Source organism: Vitis riparia, chromosome 18 (assembly GCF_004353265.1).
Source record: "Vitis riparia cultivar Riparia Gloire de Montpellier isolate 1030 chromosome 18, EGFV_Vit.rip_1.0, whole genome shotgun sequence".
NCBI lineage: Eukaryota > Viridiplantae > Streptophyta > Magnoliopsida > Vitales > Vitaceae > Vitis > Vitis riparia.
In genome coordinates, this window is record NC_048448.1 from 8,171,350 (window position 1) to 8,192,700 (window position 21,351).

A 21,351-nucleotide genomic window follows, 5' to 3' on the forward strand; every position below is an offset into this window, starting at 1 on the left:
TGACTCCTTGACTGGGGTGAAGGGGGAAATTCACATTGCCCCTCTGGCCAAGTTTTGCTTGCGCCATCGTGTAGGGTTTCTAAAAGCATGTCATGTCAACGTCAAAATAATGGGATGAAGACCCGCTATTTTTAATGAGATCTATTTTGATTGGATGACTTGGGCCATTCAAATTTTGCAGTTTCCACTTGGAACAACAAAATTATTATGAGATACATCATTTTGAAGAAAGATTCTAGAAATAAGATGTTTAATTCATCTCTTTTCCATGTAGCTGAACTCGTCAACTGTGAGTCTGAACTATACAGAAGCTTATTGTTCCAAGTTGCCTGTTCAAAGGTTAACCTGTGAACAGTTTGGATCCAAATACAATGAATGTGATGAAATTTACTGAAACCGGGACTCTCTGACTGGTCTGTGGCCTTTATGAGTTTTATTTTAGAGGTGACGTCTGATGTTGATTGGCCCAAGCAGGGAAAGATCAAATGGGAAACGACGGTCACAACTTGTGGGGTGACTTTCCATTCACCAAGGAACACTTCAAAGGAATTATCCCTAATTTTTAAACGCTTAATTATTGCGATTCGAGGGGTAAAACATTTTCTTTTATTGAATCAAGATTGAATTTAAAATAATAGTGTTGGTATTACTCCCTCTCTTTTATCCTTTTCTTATTCTATCTAATAGTAGTTTTCTCGCCGCCTTCGTGGGCCAAGATGAAGTAATGCTAAGAATTTTATTCATCTGCTTTCTTTCAAGACTCACTTATTGAATATAATATCTCAATAAATATGGAACCTGATTTTGATTATATTGGTACAATTATTGATACAACTGTTGACTCCGCTCAAGTCATTTTGGCGTGGACTTTTAGGGTATGGTTGAGTGGAGCTTGTATCACTACTAATTATTAATATGGTTAAAGGATGTCTTTGTCATTTTAGTGCACATATAATTATTATTACAATTGAGGGTCCTCCAATATCCCATTTTTCCAATTTTGACTTTTCAAGGTATTATAGGAAAAAATTTAGTATACAAGGATAGGAAAATATGCTAAATAAAATAATTTCCTCATATTTAGTTTTATTAAAAATTGTAAAAAATAATATAATATAATATAATTAAAAAGTTATGTATTTTTAAATTAGGTAATTTTTTTTATAAAACAATTAAAATAAGTTAAATGAGTTTGAAATTTGATATAAAAATAATTTATTGATTTAAAATCTATTTTTATTTCCTTTAACTTTTTTTCATATAATTTTTTTTTTTGTATTTTTTAAATACTTCAAATAGCACCCCATTCCCTATTTTCAAGTTTGTATCTTTGTGAAACTCATGTAATCGTGACCCATGAGAACCTTCAAGTCATTTTGATTATATTGGTACAATTATTGGTACAACTGTTGGCTCCGCTCAAGTCATTTTGGCGTGGACTTTTTAGGGTATGGTTGAGTGGAGCTGGTATAACTACTAATTACTAATATGGTTAAAGGGTGTCTTTGTCATTTTAGTGCACATATAATTATTATTACAATTTAGGGTCCTCCAATATCCCATTTTTCCAATTTTGACTTTTCAAGGTATTATCGGAAAAAATTTAGTATACGAAAAGATATGATAAATAAAATAATTTTTTTATATTTAATTTTATTAAAAATTGTAAAAAAAATATAATTAAAAAGTTATGTATTTTCAAATTATGTATTTTTTTTTTATAAAATAATTAAAATAAGTTAAATGAGTTTGAAACTTCATATAAAATAATTTATTAATTTAAAATCTATTTTTATTTTTTTAACTTTTTTTTTCCTTATATTTTCTTTCATACTTTTCAAATACTTCAAATAGCACTTCATTCCCTATTTTCAAGGTTGTATCATTGTGAAACTCATGTAATCGTGACCCATGAGAACCTTCAACTCATTTTGATTATATTGGTACAACTGTTGGCTCCGCTCAAGTCATTTTGGCGTGGACTTTTAGGGTATGGTTGAGTGGAGCTGGTATAACTACTGATTATTAATATGGTTAAAGGGTGTCTTTGTCATTTTAGTGCACATATAATTATTATTACAATTTAGGGTCCTCCAATATCCCATTTTTCCAATTTTGACTTTTTAAGGTATGATCGGAAAAAATTTAGTATACGGAAAATATGATAAATAAAATAATTTTCTTATATTTAGTTTTATTAAAAATTATAAAAAAAAAATTAAAAGGTTATGTATTTTCAAATTAGGTAATTTTTTTTATAAAACAATTAAAATAAATTATATGAGTTTGAAACTTCATATAATATAAAAATAATTTATTGATTTAAAATCTATTTTTATTTTCTTTAACTTTTTTTTCTTATATTTTCTTTTGTATTTTCCAAATACTTCAAATAGCACTATATTCCCCATTTTCAAGTTTGTATCTTTGTGAAACTCATTTAATCGTGACCCATGAGAACCTTCCCATAACTACAAAGGAAGGTGGCAACATATCATTGGGAGAGTGTCTTAAGAGCCAAAATTTGACTAGCGGTTGAAAGGAAAATGCACAATTATTGAAGTGGACAAAGACTTTTAACCTCATTTGTGGAAGCTAGGTTGTTTTTCCAAGGGAAACTTGTATTTCCAGCTAGATATTTGAAAGTAATATTATATTCAAACCCTAATTAGCTGGAATATGAATTTGACTGTTAAAGGAAAAAATATTATTGTTTTTGTGCATTCTAAGTCGGCTCTATCTTTTATGCCCAAATTGCCCATTCGTTTCTCTAGCTCAACATCATCCTAACCTCTATGTCAACAGGACCTTTAAAATTAAGAAAAAACACTAAATTTTGAATTTTTAACTTCTAAAAAAAAAACATTCGACTCGACCACTTAATTTGAATATTTTCTTTTCTCATTTAGAAGTTTTCTCTCATCTTTCTTCACTCATGATAACCCAAAATTTCTCCTATTTCAATTTAGAAACCCAAATCTGAAACTCCAAAGCAGTGTCAAAATGCGTCTTTCGATGTGCCTCTGGTTGAGATGCCTTAGCTAGGCACTTGCCCTGAGCCCTAACTGCAGTTAACTCTCGTTTAAGAGCCATGAGAGTCCAAGAGAATCCGATAAAAATGAAATGGAGCTCGGGTGGAGAGAGTAGATGCCCAAAAACTGAAACCCTAACCTCCAAATGCGTCTTAGACTCGCAAATTTGTATCAATGATAGTTCTATAAGACAAAAATAGCACCAAACATCTCTTTTAGACCACTGAATCGACGAAGCCCTTGAAGAACCAAAGGAAACGGTGCAAAAAATGAAGCGCGAGAAACTCTTAAAGTATTGGGTCTCGACAAAAAGAATATTAAGAAAAATAGGATTTTAATATCTTATTTTAGTATAAAAATAAAAAATAAGATATAATTAAAATTAATTAAAAACTTGTATATTTTTAAATTATTTGATATTTATATAAAAAATAATATATTAACTTAAATGAGTTTAAGATAGCATATAAAATAATTTATCAGCTTTAAATTTTTTTTTACTTTTACATGATACTTAAAAAGGTATATAAATAGAGAAACAATATACTAAATAAAATAATTTTATCTATATATAAAAATAATTTATTAATTTAAAATTTATTTTTATTTCCTTTTAACCTTTCTTTCCTTTTTTTTTCCAAATGCGTCACATAGCACTCCACTCCCTATTTTTTTTCTCTCTAAATTTCATAAACCAAACATAAAATACAAACAATGGTGTAAAGTTTGTATCTTTGTGAAACTCATGTAATCTTGACCCATAGGAACCTTCCCATACAATTAAAGGAGAATTACCCAACAGGATGGGCTTGGTAAAACAATTACTAGAAATTGTGGTCTCTTCTAATAATTCTTGAGGAAGATTTTAATAGGCTTAATATACCAAAACTGTCATTTGACTAAAACTTTTAAAATTCAAAGCATTTAAAGCACTTCACTTGATTTGTCGATACAATTATGGTACATGGGTCCCATATTTATTGTAATTATTAATATTCACATTTTAAATCAAAATTTTGGGTTTAACCCTTACAATTATATATAATTTGTTATTTAAATTTACTATTTAAAACAAAAATACTTTTAAAAAATATTTTCAAAATATCATTTATTGTTTTTTTTACATTTTTTATTTTTATTGTAATTTTTAATTTTATTAAGAAAAAAATAAGTTTATAATTATATAATAAAAATATATTTATTATAATTTTAAATTGATAAATTATGTTTTTGTTTTAAATTCAAGGAAGATAAAATGTTTAATTTTTCATTCAGATTCTTTAAAAAGAATAAGAAAATGATAGAGAAGGTTTGATCATTTTTTATTTTTATAATAAAATAATTTTAAAAAATTTATATGATTTTTTTTCCTTTGTAGTGTTTTTTATTTTATTTTTAATTTTCATATAATTTTTTTTTCTCAATGCATCGAGTGGATGATGTTAATATATTTGATATGTTGAATATTAGTAAGTTATAAAAGGTGATCATCAAGATTATTACTTTTATTATAAAATATAGGTACAACAAAAATATGTTATAATTACCATATAAATACATTTATATTACAATAAAACCTAATTAGGAAATTTTTGAAATTTTTTATAAAAATGATAATTTTGTAAGATCATACCATATTTTATAACATACCTATATCATAAATAATTTCTGAAACCAAATGAAATACTAATTTGAATGCACGAGACTCATAGTTTATATAATTTCAAAACACTAAATAAAAATTATTGCTTTTGTAATAAAATATAGATATGACATAAATACATTATACTTACAATATAAATATGTGTTATCATTACAATATATTACAACATAATTTAATTTATTTTTATTTAATTTTTTCACGTGTTATATTATCCAATGAATAATTGTGAGTTATTCTATTTAGGTATGTGTTAATCAATTGAATATTTACATATTATTCAATTGATGAGTGCTCGTAAAAAATAATTATTCATTATATTATGATAACAAAGTTTTTAATTGTATGTTTTATATATAAAATAATATAATAACTTTAGAATATGGTTTTTATTTATGAGATAATGAAAATTATTTTTTTTATAAGGTTCTTTACAAAATATAGCAAATTTTTAAATAGTTATTTGATTGTTCAAAGGTCAATAATAATTTTTTCAAGTTGAAAAATGTACTGTTGATTACTTATTATCATGCATGGACTCCATACAATCTCAATTTATTTATAAATAATATAAAAAACATATTATAGGTAAAATTATCTATAAAGGAGTGAGCATTGATAATAATTAGTTTTTTGGGCCTACCCTATTCGGTAATTCTCCATACAATTAATTTCCAGCAAAGGCAGGTGAGTGTTGAGGAGACAAAATCTGACCCGCTGTTGAAGGGAAAGTGCACAATTATTGAAGTGGACGGAAACTTTTAACCTTATCTGTGGAAGCTGGGTCGTTTTCAAAACACGAGGCTGCAGCTTGGAACCTGGGGCATTCTAGCTTTCATCTTCCCATGGGAATTTCTACCCTCCGCACAAGTCGAGCAACTTTGTCTTTTCCATAAATATTAGTATTATTTGTGTGTTCCTTACCTGAATTTGATTCAAGCTTAGCCCTACGGCCTTTTCAACTGATCCAATTTCATAGATCACATGGATGCGCCAGTTCTTTTGCTTCTTCTCACTCTGCTTCTATCTTCTCCACTTCCATCGTCCACCCTCGACAGTTTGAGTCAAGGCTCATCCCTCTCAGTTGGGAAGCCTGAACAAGTTTTGATTTCACAAAGTGGAATCTTCTCAGCTGGCTTCTACCCCGTCGGTGATAATGCTTATTGTCTTGCCATATGGTTCACCAAACCATCCTACGACGGCAAACATACCGCTGTTTGGATGGCAAACCGAAACCAACCAGTTAACGGGAATTTCTCAAAGCTTTCCCTTCTAGAAAGTGGTGATCTTATCTTAACAGATGCTGGGCGGTTCATAGTTTGGACCATAAAGAGGGTTGGGATTTCTCCGGTGCAATTACACCTCTTCAACACTGGTAACCTTGTGCTGCGTACCTTGGATGGTGTTATTCAATGGCAAAGTTTCGATTCACCAACAGATACCCTTCTCCCTCACCAACCACTCACCACAAATACGAGACTTTTCTCTTCAAGAACCAAAACCAACTTTTTCTCAGGGTTTTATTATCTCTATTTTGACAACAATAACGTCCTCAGTCTTGTCTTCGATGGGCCGAACGCTTCAAGCATTTACTGGCCCCCATCGTGGCTTGTAAGCCGGCAGCCGGAAAGATCGGCACACAACTGCAGCAGAACTGCATTACTAGATAACTTTGGCTATTTTTCTTCATCCGACGATTTTAAGTTTCAGTCCTCGGATTTTGGTGAGAGAGTCCAAAGAAGATTGACCCTGGATATTGATGGCAACTTACGATTATACAGTTTTGAGGAAGGGAGAAATAAGTGGGTTGTTACTTGGCAAGCCATCACGCTACAATGCAACATTCATGGAATATGCGGACCCAACAGTATTTGTACCTATGTGCCTGGTTCTGGGAGTGGAAGGAGATGCTCTTGCATACCTGGATACGAGATGAAAAATCGCACTGACCGAACTTATGGATGCATACCAAAATTCAATCTTTCTTGCGACTCACAGAAGGTTGGTTTCCTCCGACTCCCACACGTTGAGTTCTACGGCTATGATTATGGCTATTACCCCAATTACACCTTACAGATGTGTGAAAAACTGTGCTTGGAAATATGTGGCTGCATAGGATATCAATACAGCCATAATTCGGATGTTTATAAATGTTATCCTAAGAGGCTGTTGCTCAACGGATACCGCTCGCCTAGTTTTGTAGGACATATATATCTAAAATTGCCTAAAGCTAGTCTTCTTTCCTATGAAAAACCGGTTAAGGAATTCATGTTAGATTGCTCAGGCAACCGCTCAGAGCAGCTAGTAAGACCTTATGCAAAAGCCCGCGAAAATGAAGTGTTAAAGTTCATCCTCTGGTTTACGTGCGCAATTGGAGCAGTTGAGATGATTTGCATCAGTATGGTGTGGTGTTTCTTGATGAAGGCCCAGCAAAACACCAGTACAGATCCGCCAGGCTACATTTTAGCTGCCACGGGATTCAGAAAATTCACCTATATTGAGCTGAAGAAAGCAACACGGGGTTTCAGTGAGGAGATTGGCAGAGGAGGAGGTGGGGTTGTATATAAAGGTGTCTTATCAGACCACCGAGTGGCAGCCATCAAGCAGCTCAGTGGAGCTAACCAAGGAGAATCTGAATTCTTGGCAGAAGTAAGTACTATTGGGAGGCTTAACCACATGAACTTGATAGAGATGTGGGGTTATTGCTTTGAGGGGAAGCACAGGCTCTTGGTTTATGAATACATGGAGCATGGATCACTAGCACAAAACCTCACTTCCAATACACTTGATTGGCAGAAGAGGTTCGATATTGCGGTGGGCACAGCAAAAGGCCTGGCTTATTTACACGAAGAGTGCTTGGAGTGGGTTCTACACTGCGATGTGAAGCCTCAAAACATACTCCTAGACTCTAATTATCAGCCAAAGGTGGCAGACTTCGGCCTGTCAAAGTTACAGAACAGAGGAGGAATCAACAATTCGAGATTGTCGAGGATCAGAGGAACGAGAGGTTACATGGCTCCAGAATGGGTTTTGAACCTCCCCATCACCTCCAAAATAGACGTTTATAGCTATGGTATTGTGGTTCTGGAGATGATTACCGGCCTAAGAAGTGTTGCAAATGCCATCCACGGTACAGATGGCATAGGGGAACGTCAGAGTTTGGTGGCATGGGTGAAAGGGAAGATGAATAGTGCAACTGCAGATGCTTCGTGGATTGAAGAAATCCTAGACCCGTCGATGGAAAGCCAATATGACATGGGTGAGATGGAAATTCTAGTAGCAGTGGCTCTGCAATGTGTGGAATTGGACAAGGATGAAAGACCCACCATGAGTCAGGTGGTCGAGACGCTTCTCCGCCCTGAACGTGGAAACAATCATCACTATTAATAAATCAATGCCTCGTATGGGGCCCAAGTGAAGTGGCTTCTCCGCCCATTTATGATATTTGTAAAAAAACAGAGTAATTTTATTCCCAATATCTCTCCTTGGTGCTCTTATCTTATTAAACTCCTTTTTTTTTTTGCAATATTAACTATTATATTTTATAAAATCCTTTTTAAAATTTGTTGAATTTGATCTATTTTATCCTCACATAATTTGTAGCAGGAGAAGTTTTTCTCTTCATCATAGAACAAATTCTTATATATGTGGTATACATATATGAAAGGTATAAATGGTTTTAGCTTTAGTTGATATCATATAATTTCTCATTGAATCTATTCTAATGTGACTTTAAAATTTTCAAAATATAAATCAATTCCTTTTGCTTTGTGTGTTAGTGAATGAATTAGTTTAAATGTCATAGGCTTTAACTTTTTAGACAGCTATTATAAATAGCTCTGCGTCACACTGTCACTTCAACCTTCCTTCACATTTTTTTATTTTTTTATTTTAATTACCTTTGGATGGTCATTGCTCGGAAAAATTTGATGAATGTAAAAGGGAAATGGAAAATCGTGGGGCACACATACATTATGGAGTCAAAATCTTTGAAAGATGTAAAATTGTCGTGTAATTCAATCTAATGTAGATGGACAAAAATGTCATCTTATTGACCAAGCATAGATGGAAAATCAAATGAATGAGCCACCCTGCAAATGTTTATTTTCAAGTATTTCATTTTTTTTTCAACTTAAGACCTCTTTTTGGAAATTTATTATTAAAAATATTTTAATCTCTAATTTTTTGTAAGTGTCTTTTCATAAACATGTTGATTGGAAAGAAACAAAAATATATTTTTAAATTATTTAATCTAACACAAGAAAGACAAGTAAAATTTTATAAAAATAATTTATTAATTTTAAATTTATATTTATTTTCATTCATTTGACATACCTTCAATAATTAGTATAAAATTAATATAAATGTTTTATATAATCCGTTTACAAGCATTGTATATTATGTACAAACAGGAACAAAATGAATGAGGAATAAATACATTTTTATAAAATTTAAATTTAATTTTATAGTATATGACATGGATTCTGGCGTCATCTTCCACATCACTGAACTTCTTCTTTACCTATTTTCATCGTTCTCTGCTTCCAACGCTTCCCACTATGAACGTCTCTAGAAAAAACTGTCCGGTGTGGCTCTCCTCTTGGCTCTACCAGAGTCAAGATTTTCGGCTTGATGCCTTCGCTCTATCTCAGGTGGTCGGCTTTGGAGCATGGATGGCTGCAGATCTGCCAAGTTGTTGGCCATGAATCTCCCGAATCCACTTGCTGCTAACCGTTTGTATTATTCAATTGTTGAAGGCCGATTTCATTGAGTTGAAAGGCCAATGGGCCATGGGAAGCAATGGTTGCTTCACCCAATTTTTTAAAATTCGTTTTAAGTAATACCAAAATTTTTATTGTATGAAGTATTGATGTTATTATTATTTTTTTATATTGATTTTATTTTTTATATTTTTTTCCATAGATTTTTTTTTTCTTTTCACTTTTTCTCCCTCTTTTCTTTTATTTATATTTTCTCGTAATCAAATATAGGTGTGGACCCCGCATTTCGTTGGATGCGTTCCCACTCGATGACGAAACTCGCTTTTTGTTTTATTTGATAAAATTTGATTTTTAGAAAAAAAAGACTTGGAGTCGCCACTTATTTTTGTTTTATTTTTAAAGGGTAAACAAAATAAGAAAGAAAAACCCTAAGTGTGACTCCTTATTTTGGAAAATATGGTCTATGAAAAACCGGATCGGGTTCGGGGGTCAGGTTACTTATCGGGAAGGTACGATAAAGACCGTAGCATCTTTCTAAGTCCCTAAAGTCGGGTCTCTACTAATAAAATGAAGCAATCATGGCAATTGATGAGGGAATCAATGAATACTCAGAGTGATCATGCACATGTGAGAATCGGAACATGCATAAACAGCGATTAGAGGGAAAATGGGTTCATACCTAGGCAACGATCCGCCATGCGCTATCAATAGAGGGGTTAGTGCACAATTTAGGAATAATTTCTAGCATGCATGTCAGAAAGCAGGATAAATCAATCATGTATCATAATCAAATCGATCTATTAGTCAATCAATCGATCAATCACATATGTGGGGCCCCAACCAAAACCCATTTATTTTACATGAATTAATCCCATAAATTCCACTGTTTGGAATTACGAAAAATTCGTTCATGCTTATTAAAAACAAGAGGAGTAGAAGATTGTTTGAAGACCAGAATGGAATTAAGCTATTTGAGAGAAAATCGGATTTTTGAAATTCATTTGAAAAATTGGAGTCTCGAAAGTTATTTAAAGAAAATTGGGATTTTAGAGTTTATTTGAAGATCGGACATTCAGGAATTAAATGCGGGAATGAGAATTTTTAGAAATTAAATTTGAACGAGGTTGGAAACTTTGAAAATGATTTGAGAGTTCGGGATTTTAAATGAGGGGATAAGTGGATGAGTGAATAAGTAAAGGGATGAAATAATAACGATGGTGAAGTAACAAAGTTTAGGTAAATAATTGCGAAAGATGGAATTTTAGAGATTTGAAGATGTGAATTTAAAGATTGAAAACTTAAGAATTTATTTAGAGATGAGATCTTTGGTATATGAATAACTGAATAAGCGAGTGGATGGGATATCATTAATAACGAGAATAATCATTAAACGGCGATATATGGACGACAGAGCTTTTGAGGTTGGAAATTAGATTTGGAAGTCGGGTTCTGATGAATTGAACTTTAACGATTAGATTAAATAGATAATATGGAATAATAATGCTACTTAATGGAAACAATATTTTAAACGAATAGAAAGTAAGTAGTGGAATTTTTAGGATTAAAAATTAAATTAGGACGTTGAATTTTTGAAGAGTTGGACCTTAAATAAATAAATAGATAGGGGATAATAATTCTAACTACTGAAAATAACATTTAGGCGGATAATGGAATTTCTGGGATTGAAAGTTAAATTAGGACATGGGGTTTTCGAAAGATTTGACTTTAAATAGATATGGGATAATGATTCTAAATGATGAGGATAACATTGAAACGAATTGTAGAATTTTTAGGATTGAAAAATTAAATTAAGACATGAGGTTTTTGAAGAATTAGATTTTAAATAACTAGATGAATATGAGATAATAATTCTAATAGATGAAGATGAGATTTGAACTAATTATTGAAGAATTAAATTAAGACATGGTTTCCTTGAAAGATTTAGATTTTAGATAGCTATATAAATATGGGACAAATAATTCTAAAGGATGAAAATGAGATTTGAACTAATTATTGAAGAATTAAATTAAGACGCAGGATTTCCTTGAAAGATTTAGATTTTAAATAGCTAGATAAGTATACGATAATAGTCCTAATTGATGAAAATGAGATTTAAACTAATTATTGAAAAATTAAATTAAGATATGGGGTTTTTGAAGGATTAGAATTTAACTTTAATGAGTGAGATTTTAAAAGATGATAAATAGATGCGTACGAAGTAATAATAATAATTAACAATCATAATGTTTAAACTAGTGAAATTGAATAGTATAAATTTCAAGATAAAAAATATAATTAACAATAATAATTTATTTTTTAATTGTCTTTAAGATGAGTTAAATAAATTGGTAGAAATAGAATAAGATAACAAATAAGAGGGAATGATTGAATTAATTAATTATGGATATTAGAGGTTTTTAAGAGAATTATTTGGATTTGGGCAACCTAATGGGCTAAATGGATGTGGGCATGGGCCAATGAGGGTGGCTAGCATAGGGGGCATGGGGCCTTTCATCAACATGCCTGGGTTGGGCTCCAACTCAAGCCCAAAACCGTCACCAAGAGCTTGGGTCTGGGTTCCAACTTAAACCCAAGTTCAAGGCCAACATGGGCAAGCCCAAGGCACCCATTCTCAACATCACCTTGGGTCGGGTGCTTTAACTTAAGCCCAAATCAATTCTCATCATGGGCAAGCCCAAGGCATCATCTTAACATCAACTTGGGCCGGGTGCTTTAACTTAAGCCCAAATCAATTCTCATCATGGGCAAGCCCAAGACATCATCTTAACATCAACTTGGGCTGGGTGCTTAACTTAAGCCCAAATCAATTCTCATCATGGGCAAGCCCAAGGCATCATCTCCTTCAACTTTCCCCTCCGCCTGGATATCCTCTTCAGAGAGAGGCTCCCAACGTCGGCGGCACCATGGAGAGATGGGTAGTGGTGGCAGTCCCGTGGCATCCAAGAGATGTTGCCGCCATGGCGGCTGGAAAGGGAAGAAGTGATGGGGAAGATGGGTGAGGGTGGCCGCCATGCATGGAATGTGGGGTGGTGATAAAGGGGAGATGGTATATTGGTGCATGACAGTGTGGGTATTGGGGGTGGATGATGAGCATGGTAATGGCCATGAGGAGAAGGTTAAAACAGAGCTTCATTGCTCTAAAAAAAAAAAAAAAAAAAAAAAACGAAAGAGATAGCAGCATCTAAACCATAACTATGAACCATGAAACAAAACATATGCTCGAATGATATTTACTCGAAACTATTAAGAGAAAAAAAAAAGAAAAAAAAGATCATATACATCAAGTGAGTCCAAGAGCCATGGTAAATATCATACCTCTCTCTTCTCCTCCTTTCTCTTTTCTTTCCCCCCCGACAAATCCTCCGCCCTCCCCTCAGCTTCTTCCTAACCTCCCAAAACCCTCCTGTCTCTCTCACCCACTTTTCTGTGTCCTCATCAGCAGGCATGGCCCCTCAAATTATGGCCATCCCTGCCCTTTTTTTTCTCTCTACAGTTGGTCCCCTTTTGGAGAAAAGGGGTCCCCTTGTTTTAAAAAGAAATGCCAAAGAAGAGCCAAAACTCTCCCCCCGCTCATAAAAGGGGTCTACAATAGGACAATTGTATTTTGGACCTAGTTGAACCCAAAAATTAAGTTTTGATCCATATAAGTTCACTATTTAAGCCTAAAAACTAGAGAAAGAGTAAAAATTGAGAAGATAGATATGAGTTTTTTATCTTTTCAAAAATGACATTTATTGACTATGAAAAAAAAAGAGTAAAAAAACATTAATTTAAATTTTATTCATTTTGTCAACCTCAATAAAATTTAATTTAATTTAATGATTTGGAAAAAAATACACTTTTTTCCAAAAAAAATAAAATAAATTATTATTATTATTATTTAAAAATCAAACATCTTGAAAAATATATATTTTTAAAATTATGTATGTAGAAAATAACTAAAAATATGTCAATTTTTTTTAAATGATATATTTTTAGAATATATATATATTTTTTTAAATTTTGTTTTTTTAAAATAATAAATTTTCAGAATAATTATTAAAAAAAATAAGATAAAAAAGTTTGTCAAATATTGTGGTAAAAAATACTGAAAATAGTTTTGAAGGACATATTAGTCTCTTCACATTTTATATTCTTTCCATCAATTATGCAAGACCCTGGATCCAAAAACACAATTGTCCTTAATAATAATTCTAAAAATCCTAAGTAAGTCTACTCTAAAATCATTATTCCTCAAAGTTGATCATAAATAGAAATGAAACATCTTTTATCATTTTGTACTTAAAATATCAGGACAATTGTGTTTTGGACCTAATTGGACCCAAAACTTAAGCTTTGGTCCATATAAGTTCACAATTTAAGCCCAAAACCTAGAGAAAGTGTGAAAATTGAGAAGAATTATATGAATTCTTTATTTTTTCAAAAATGACCTTTATTGACTATGAAAAAAAAAGTAGAAAAAAATTAATTTAAATTTTATTCATTATTTAAACCTCAATAAAATTTAATTTAATTTAGTGATTTGGAAAAAAAAGTACCATTTTCTAAAAAAATAAAAATAAATTATTATTATTATTATTTAAAAATCAAACATCTTGGAATATATATATATATATTTAAAATTATGTATGTAAAAAATAACTAAAAATATGTCAAAATTATTTTTTTTAAATGATATATTTTAAGAATATATTTTAAAAAAATAGTTTTCTAAAAATAATAAAATTTTAAAATAATTATTAAAAAAAATAAGATCAAAAAGTTTATAAAACACTGTGGTGTAAAATACTCAAAATAGTTTTGAAGGGTATATTGGTCTCTTCACATTTTATATCATTCTCATCAATTATGCAACTTTTATGAACCAAATCTTAATTTTTTGTTCCAATTGGGTCCAAAACACAATTGTTCTATCAAATATCGACTTAAATTTAATATCAAACAAAGTGTTATGTATATGACCTTCTTATTTTGCTTTTATGGCCATTAAATTTAAAGACTTCATGTGATGATAATGGGTTGTGTGATGGCAATAGGGTGATTTTTTTTAGGTACTCGTACATCCCACTTCTAATAGAATGAGTTTGAAATTTAAATAAACGAGTTTGTGTATTGTCCTTCCCCAATTATATATAAAATTAATTTTAAAAATTAATTTAATTTTTTTTTTTTTGGTTTTTAATATATATTTTAATAATAATAATAATAATAAAATTCTTTTTAATAAAATAAGTAATAAAAAATTATAATACTCTAATTATGTATAAAATGTATTTATTTTAATGTAATTAAACAATTTTAAAAAAAAAAATTAAAAAAGCTTAAACGAGGTAGAGCGGGATAAGTACGAGAATTTCTCATGTCGTGCCACATTTAACTTTTTTGACTGGACAAGGTTGGAATGTGGGCTATCTATTCTAAACTTGTCTCATTATCATCCCTTCATGTGTCTGCATGTATATAAGATATTAGTGGAAAGTTTGAGGTATGATATTGAAAATTCAATTCACCATTTATTTTGTAATTATACTTCTAAATATAAGTATGAAAGGGCGAATTGACATAATAGAATGCCTAACTGCTCATTTTTTGTATTTATTTAAATTAATATTTATTAATAATTTATTTATGTAATAAAAATTTGTAATTCAAAATTTGATTTTACTAAGTGAAGTACCTGATGACCAGAACTGGAGGAACCTAAAGAAAGAGAAGAACAAAAAATGACACCAAGACATATCCCAAAAGCCTAATGGCCCATCCCCTAAAAATTCTAGCTTTATAATTATTGTCCTAAAAGAAAAAGATGAACAAGTGTTTTTTCGTCATATAATGTTAAAAAATTAAAGTATCAATTCTTTTTTTAAACTTTCTACTTAAAATAATTTAATTTCATATTTCTAATTGTTTTTTTAAACCTTTTGTCACTTATGATTTATTTTTTAAATATTTTTACTAAATTTAAAAAGAAAAATATATATTTTAAAATATTAAAAATAATCTATTGATTTTTCTTTACTTAATAAAAATAAAATATTTTAAAAATAAATAACTTAATAATTAATATTATTAAATACTATTTAATTTTAAGTTCAATTTGGAATTAAGTTTAAAAAACACCACTTAAATGTCTTCATTGCAACTGTGGACAACATTAACTCTACTCTTTTATAAAATCTTTTATTTTAGGAAATTTTAATTTCCAAATGAAGTAGTTACGAGAAAAATAACCATTGTGGTTGAATTTAATCGAAATAAATAAACCATAAAAAAACACTTGAATGGATTAAGGACAGATTTTTTCCGCCAAGGTGGTGGTGATATATTGATTTGAGTAGGAATTTTATAATTTCCCAAAAGAAAGATAAAGAGGAAAAGCAACATTTATTAAAAGATAGATACATTAGAATATCATATTTAAATTTAGCATTTTTCTTTTCTCTTCTTTATAAAACTAAATAATAGAAATCAAATACTTTTACCAACTTCTCATACTGAACCGTTTCGTTTTTCACTTCATCTAATTTTACCTTCAATTCATTTCTTACCTATTTTATTTCTTGAAACATGTATTGACTAAAACCTCTGTACCAATGTTTCAGGACATGAAGAGGTAGCCATCCTGCTCCGCCCTCTCCTCCGGGCACATAAGCTTCTCAACTACCGGGCTCATCGTGGGTCTTGAGTCCCTGTCTTCCTCCACACATTCCAAGGCAACTCCAATCAGAATTTCCATCTGGCGCATGTCGCATTCGCCTTGCATCACAGGGTCCAGGATGTCTTCAATCCACGACCCCCTGGCACCAATCCCATTCATTCGATCCCTCACCCATTTAATCAACCCACGCTGCTCTGTCTCTCCTTGGGCATCAGTATCGGAGATAGCAGTTGGGCTCTTCCCTGTCACCATCTCCAAAACCACGATTCCATAGCTATAAACGTCTACCTTGGAGGTTATGGGAAGGTTGAATACCCATTCAGGAGCCATGTATCCTCTGGTTCCTCTGACCCTCGAGAAACTTGAATTGTCAAGCCCTCCTCTGTTACGCAGTTTCGACATCCCAAAATCGGCCACTTTTGGCTGGTAATTAGAGTCCAAGAGTATGTTCTGAGGCTTGACGTCACAGTGCAGAACCCACTCCAAGCATTCTTCGTGTAAATAAGCTAGGCCTCTGGCCGTGCCAAGCGCTATTTGGAACCTCTTCTCCCAATCAAGAGTATTGGAAGATAGCTTTTGTGCCAAGGATCCATGTTCCATGTACTCATACACTAAAAGCCGGTGCTTCCCCTCTATGCAATATCCCCACGTCTCTATTAAGTTCATGTGATTAAGCCTTCCAATGGTGCTCACTTCTGCTAGAAATTCTGCTTCTCCTTGATTGGCTTCTTTGAGGCGCTTGATTGCTGCCACTCGAGGATCAAGCAATACACCTTTATATACCACTCCTCCACCTCCTCTTCCAATCTCTTGGGTGAAACCTCGCGTGGCCTTCTTCAACTCTGCATAACTGACTCTTTTAAACCCGTTTGCAGCGAGGATGTAGCCTTGCATGGTTGAGACTGGATCATGGTGTACCCTAACTAAGAAAAGCCATACCAGCAAGACAATTGCCGTCTCTAGAACTCCCAGTACGACGGCAAACCATAGCAAAAACTTCAATGACCCATTTTCATGGCCCTTGCGATATGTTGTATCTAGCTGTATATAACGAGTGTTGCCTGAACAATTTATGGTGAATTCTTCAAGAGGATCATATCTGGGAAAGAGACTAGCTTTAGGCAGTTTTAGATACATGGTTCCAGGATAATTTGGCGAACTGAATCCATTAAGCAAGAGGGTCTTTGGGTAACAATCGTAAAGGCCGTCGCTAAAATTTAGCAGGAAGGCCTTGCATTTGCACAACTGTAAGCATAGATTTTCACAGCTTTCATAGGTGTAATTGGGGTAGTGACCATAGTCATAGCCGTAGAGTTGAACATGAGGGAGTGGGAAGAAGCCCACCTCAGTTTGGTTACAAGCGATATCAGTTTCTGGTGCGCACCCATAAGACCAGTCAGTTGAATTTACAATCTTGAATCCAGGCATGCAAGAGCATCCTCTGCCATAAGCACGGGTGTAACTGCAGAGACTGTTGGGTCCGCAGATGCCATGAATCTGGCATGGTTGGGAGATAGCCTGCCATGAAACCGACCAGGTTCCTCTCGTTTCTTCTAGACTATACATTCTAAGATTGCCATCGAAATCGAGGGCCAATCTTCTCTGAGGCCCCGCCCCAAAATCCGCTGACCGAAATTCCAAATCATCTGATGCTCTATAATAACCCAAAGAATCGAATACTGCGATTCGACTGTCGTTGAATGTGCTCCTTCCAGCATCCCAGGTCACCAGGCTTGGGTCTGGCCAGTAGATGCTGGAAACCTCAGTACCATTGAAGAGAAGGCGGATGACGTTATCACTGTCAAAAAATAGCTTATAAAAACCAGAAGAATAGTTGCTTTGGCTTCTTGATGAGATAAGGCTGGTATCTTTGGTCAGTATCTGGTGAGGAAGAAGAGTATCTGTGGGTGAGTCAAAGCTCTGCCAAATCACCGTCTTCTCCCAAGCATACAGTACAAGATTGCCGGTGTTAAGGAGCTGTAATCTCACAGAGGAGGTTGAAACGGTGTTGGTCATCCAAACCATGATTTTACCAGCATCAGTTAAGAGGAGATTGCCATTCCTCAACAAAGAAAGCTTGGAGCCTCTACCGTTGATCGGTTGGTCACGGTTCGCCATCCAAACTGTGGTTGCACCCAATGATTTTGTGAACCATATGGCGAAGCAGAAAGTGTTGTTGCCGACCTGGTAAAACCCAGCAGAGAATATACCATTTGCTGAAATGAGAACGTCACTTGATTTCTCCACGGAAAGAGATGAGCCTTCGCTCAGAGTATCATACGTGTCAGATGAAGATGGATAGCAAGTTAATAGCAAAGCCAAAACAAAGAAACCAACTGTCCTATCCATGAGTTTTAAGATATGGTTTATGTGCTCTGTTTCCTGATCGGATATTTACAATGGAGAATACAAGTGCATGGTGCTACCAGAGTTCAGAAAATCAATGTTTACATCATGACTTCTTGACTGGGGTGAAGGGGGAAAATTCACATTGCCCCTCGGGCTAAGTTTTGCTTGCGCCATCGTGTTTGATTTCTAGAAGCAATTCATGTCAGCGTCAAAATAATGGGATGAAGACCTACCGTTTTTAATGGGATCTATTTAGCATGTAAGTTTGATTGGATGACTTCGGCCATTCACATTTTGTAATTTCCACTTGGAACAACAAAACTATAATGAGATACGTCATTTTGAAGAAAGATTATAGAAATAAGATGTTTAAAAACTCGGTTAAATTGATCTCTTTTCCATGTAGCTGAACTCGTCAACTGTGAGTCTGAGCCAGATGATTTCTGTACCATTTTTTTCTTCTATAACATCTGCTACTTTTGCTACTATTAAGCTTTATGATGGTAGTCTTGTACCTATAACCTTACAGTTTGAGTTTTGGGTCAAAATGGCCCATTTTTGAAACTTAATGTTGAAAATGGGCACATTTTGAAACTATTGTTCAAAATGGCCTCTTTGATGCCACGTAGGCACCAGCCACATTATTAAAAAATATTTTTTTTTCGTCATTATAGTGAAAGCCGCAGTTGGGAAACGCGGCTTCATTTTTGCATTAAAGCCGCAGTTGGGAAATGCGGCTTCATTTTTGTACTAAAGCCGCAGTTGGCAAACGCGGCTTCATTTTTGTACTAAAGCCGCATTTGCCAAAAGCGGCTTCATTTTTTAACTAAAGCCGCGGTTGGCAACCGCGGCTTTAGTTCATTTTTATTTAAATTTAAAATTTAATTAAAAAATTATTAAATTACAATTTATAAATGAAATTTAAAAATATACTTAAATAATAAATTATTTATATTTAAATTTAAAATTCTAGTATTACTTCAATAAACATAAATTGATAAATAGAAGATATTATAAATGAATAATAGTATAGTAGTTAAAAATTATTATTTTAAGTTTAAATATAAATAATTTTTTATTTAAGTATATTTTTTAAATTTCAATCATAAATTGTGATTTAATAGTTTTTAATTAAATTGGAAAGTAAAAAAAAATATTATAATTGAAATCTCAGTTATTAACTACTATACTATTATTTCGATAAAGATAAATTTATCATAATATAAATAAATTAATATCTTAAAAATTAACAAATTAAATATCTTAAATTAATAAATTATACAATTTTATATATTATTTATATGTTATATAAATTTATTATTTTAAAATTATTAATTTATTAATAAATAAAACATTCATTTATAATATCTTCTATTTATCAATTTATGTTTGTTGAAGTAATACTAGAATTTTAAATTTACATATAAATAATTTATTATTTAAGTATATTTTTAAATTTCATTCATAAATTGTAATTTAATAATTTTTTAATTAAATTTTAAATTTAAATAAAAATGAACTAAAGCCGCGGTTGCCAACCGCGGCTTTAGTTAAAAAATGAAGCCGCGTTTGGCAAATGCGGCTTTAGTACAAAAATGAAGCCGCATTTGCCAACTGCGGCTTTAGTGCAAAAATGAAGCCGCGTTTCCCAACTGCGGCTTTCACTATAATGACGAAAAAAAAAATATTTTTGAATGATGTGGCGCCTACGTGGCATCAAAGAGGCCATTTTGAACAATAGTTTCAAAATGTGCCCATTTTCAACATTAAGTTTCAAAAATGGGCCATTTTGACCCAAAACTCTTACAGTTTCATTATCTCTCTCTCTCACCCTTCAAAATCTTCCACGTGTATAACCTATTAAGTTTTGGAAAAGGTACACCCTTGGCTAACATAGAACTACAAGCCAAGACAAGAATTAGTCACAACCACGTACCTACAAAATCTACTTATAATTTTTAGGGAACTTCAAAATGCATATACGTGCTCTGTGTATGCATGTTTGGATATATATATATATGTTTACAAGATAAAAACAAAACCTTGTACTAAATGTAGGCAAAGGTATTCATTAGATACAAAAATTTTCTTGTGTCACTTGTTGAGACTAGAGAAATACCTATTTGGATGTGGTGATTAGATTTCAACATAGCCTTCTTGATGGTTTGGTTCTTGAATTATGAGGAGGTGGTGTCTGTTGTACCCTTAAATTTTACTTCATATCAAGTAATCACTAATTTATGGAGGCAAAAATTCCTTGTATCATGAAAGGAATAGCAGTTTCTTGTTCATACTATTTTGTTTGGGTGTTGATTTCCTATATTGTTCAAAATGCGATTTTGATTGCTTGATTGTTGCAACTCACATTTTGTCTGTTGTTTGTATTATGCCTACAGGGTAATATGATATTATCAGATATTGGACCCCTAGTCCCGGTTGGTTTCTTTAGTTTTTATCCATGAATGACACTTTATTCAAATAAGCATTGGTGTGTTGTTACTCGTGTAATCTTTTTTCTTATTCATAGAAAATGTAACTATTTAAATATGTTGTTTTATGTCCTCATGGATCTCTCATAACAAAACATCAAATCCCTGAGCTTTTTGGCATTTTCTTTTTTAGTGTCAAGTCATTTTCTCAATATGTTGATCTAAAAAATATTTTTTGTGTTCTTGCAGATTTGTTTTATCGATGCTAATTGGGACTCACCATCTGTATATATCCGTTGTATGATTCTATTATATTTTTTGCTAAAAAAAAAGGTTTATAATAGATATCATGTTCAGGAAAAGCATTTTTGTTGACCTATGAGTTTTGTATTTCTCCAAATTTTGGAATATTACCATGAAGCTTTTGTGCCAACCTTGAAGGGGTTAGCCCTTTTCTTTTTCTGTTTAATCAATCTACACT

The 21,351-nt window shown here is 32.3% G+C and overlaps 2 protein-coding genes across 2 annotated transcripts; one reads left to right on the forward strand and one right to left on the reverse strand.

Moving 5' to 3' along the window:
• The first annotated feature begins 5,614 nt into the window (after window positions 1-5,614).
• Window positions 5,615-8,197, forward strand: LOC117906408 (putative receptor protein kinase ZmPK1). Its single transcript, XM_034819416.1, has one exon. The coding sequence runs from the start codon at window positions 5,677-5,679 to the stop codon at window positions 8,077-8,079; it is 2,403 nt and encodes an 800-aa protein (XP_034675307.1). The 5' UTR covers window positions 5,615-5,676; the 3' UTR covers window positions 8,080-8,197.
• Window positions 8,198-16,032: 7,835 nt separating this feature from the next.
• LOC117907452 (putative receptor protein kinase ZmPK1) lies at window positions 16,033-18,299 on the reverse strand. Its single transcript, XM_034820997.1, has one exon. It carries the CDS (start codon window positions 18,208-18,210, stop codon window positions 16,033-16,035), a length of 2,178 nt encoding a protein of 725 aa, XP_034676888.1. The 5' UTR covers window positions 18,211-18,299.
• Between the last annotated feature and the right edge of the window lie 3,052 nt (window positions 18,300-21,351).

Coding starts and splice junctions, on each gene's coding strand:
- LOC117906408 (XM_034819416.1), top strand. CDS start 5,677: ATGGATGCGCCAGTTCTTTTGCTTCTTCTCACTCTGCTTCTATCTTCT.
- LOC117907452 (XM_034820997.1), bottom strand. CDS start 18,210: ATGGCGAACCGTGACCAACCGATCAACGGTAGAGGCTCCAAGCTTTCT.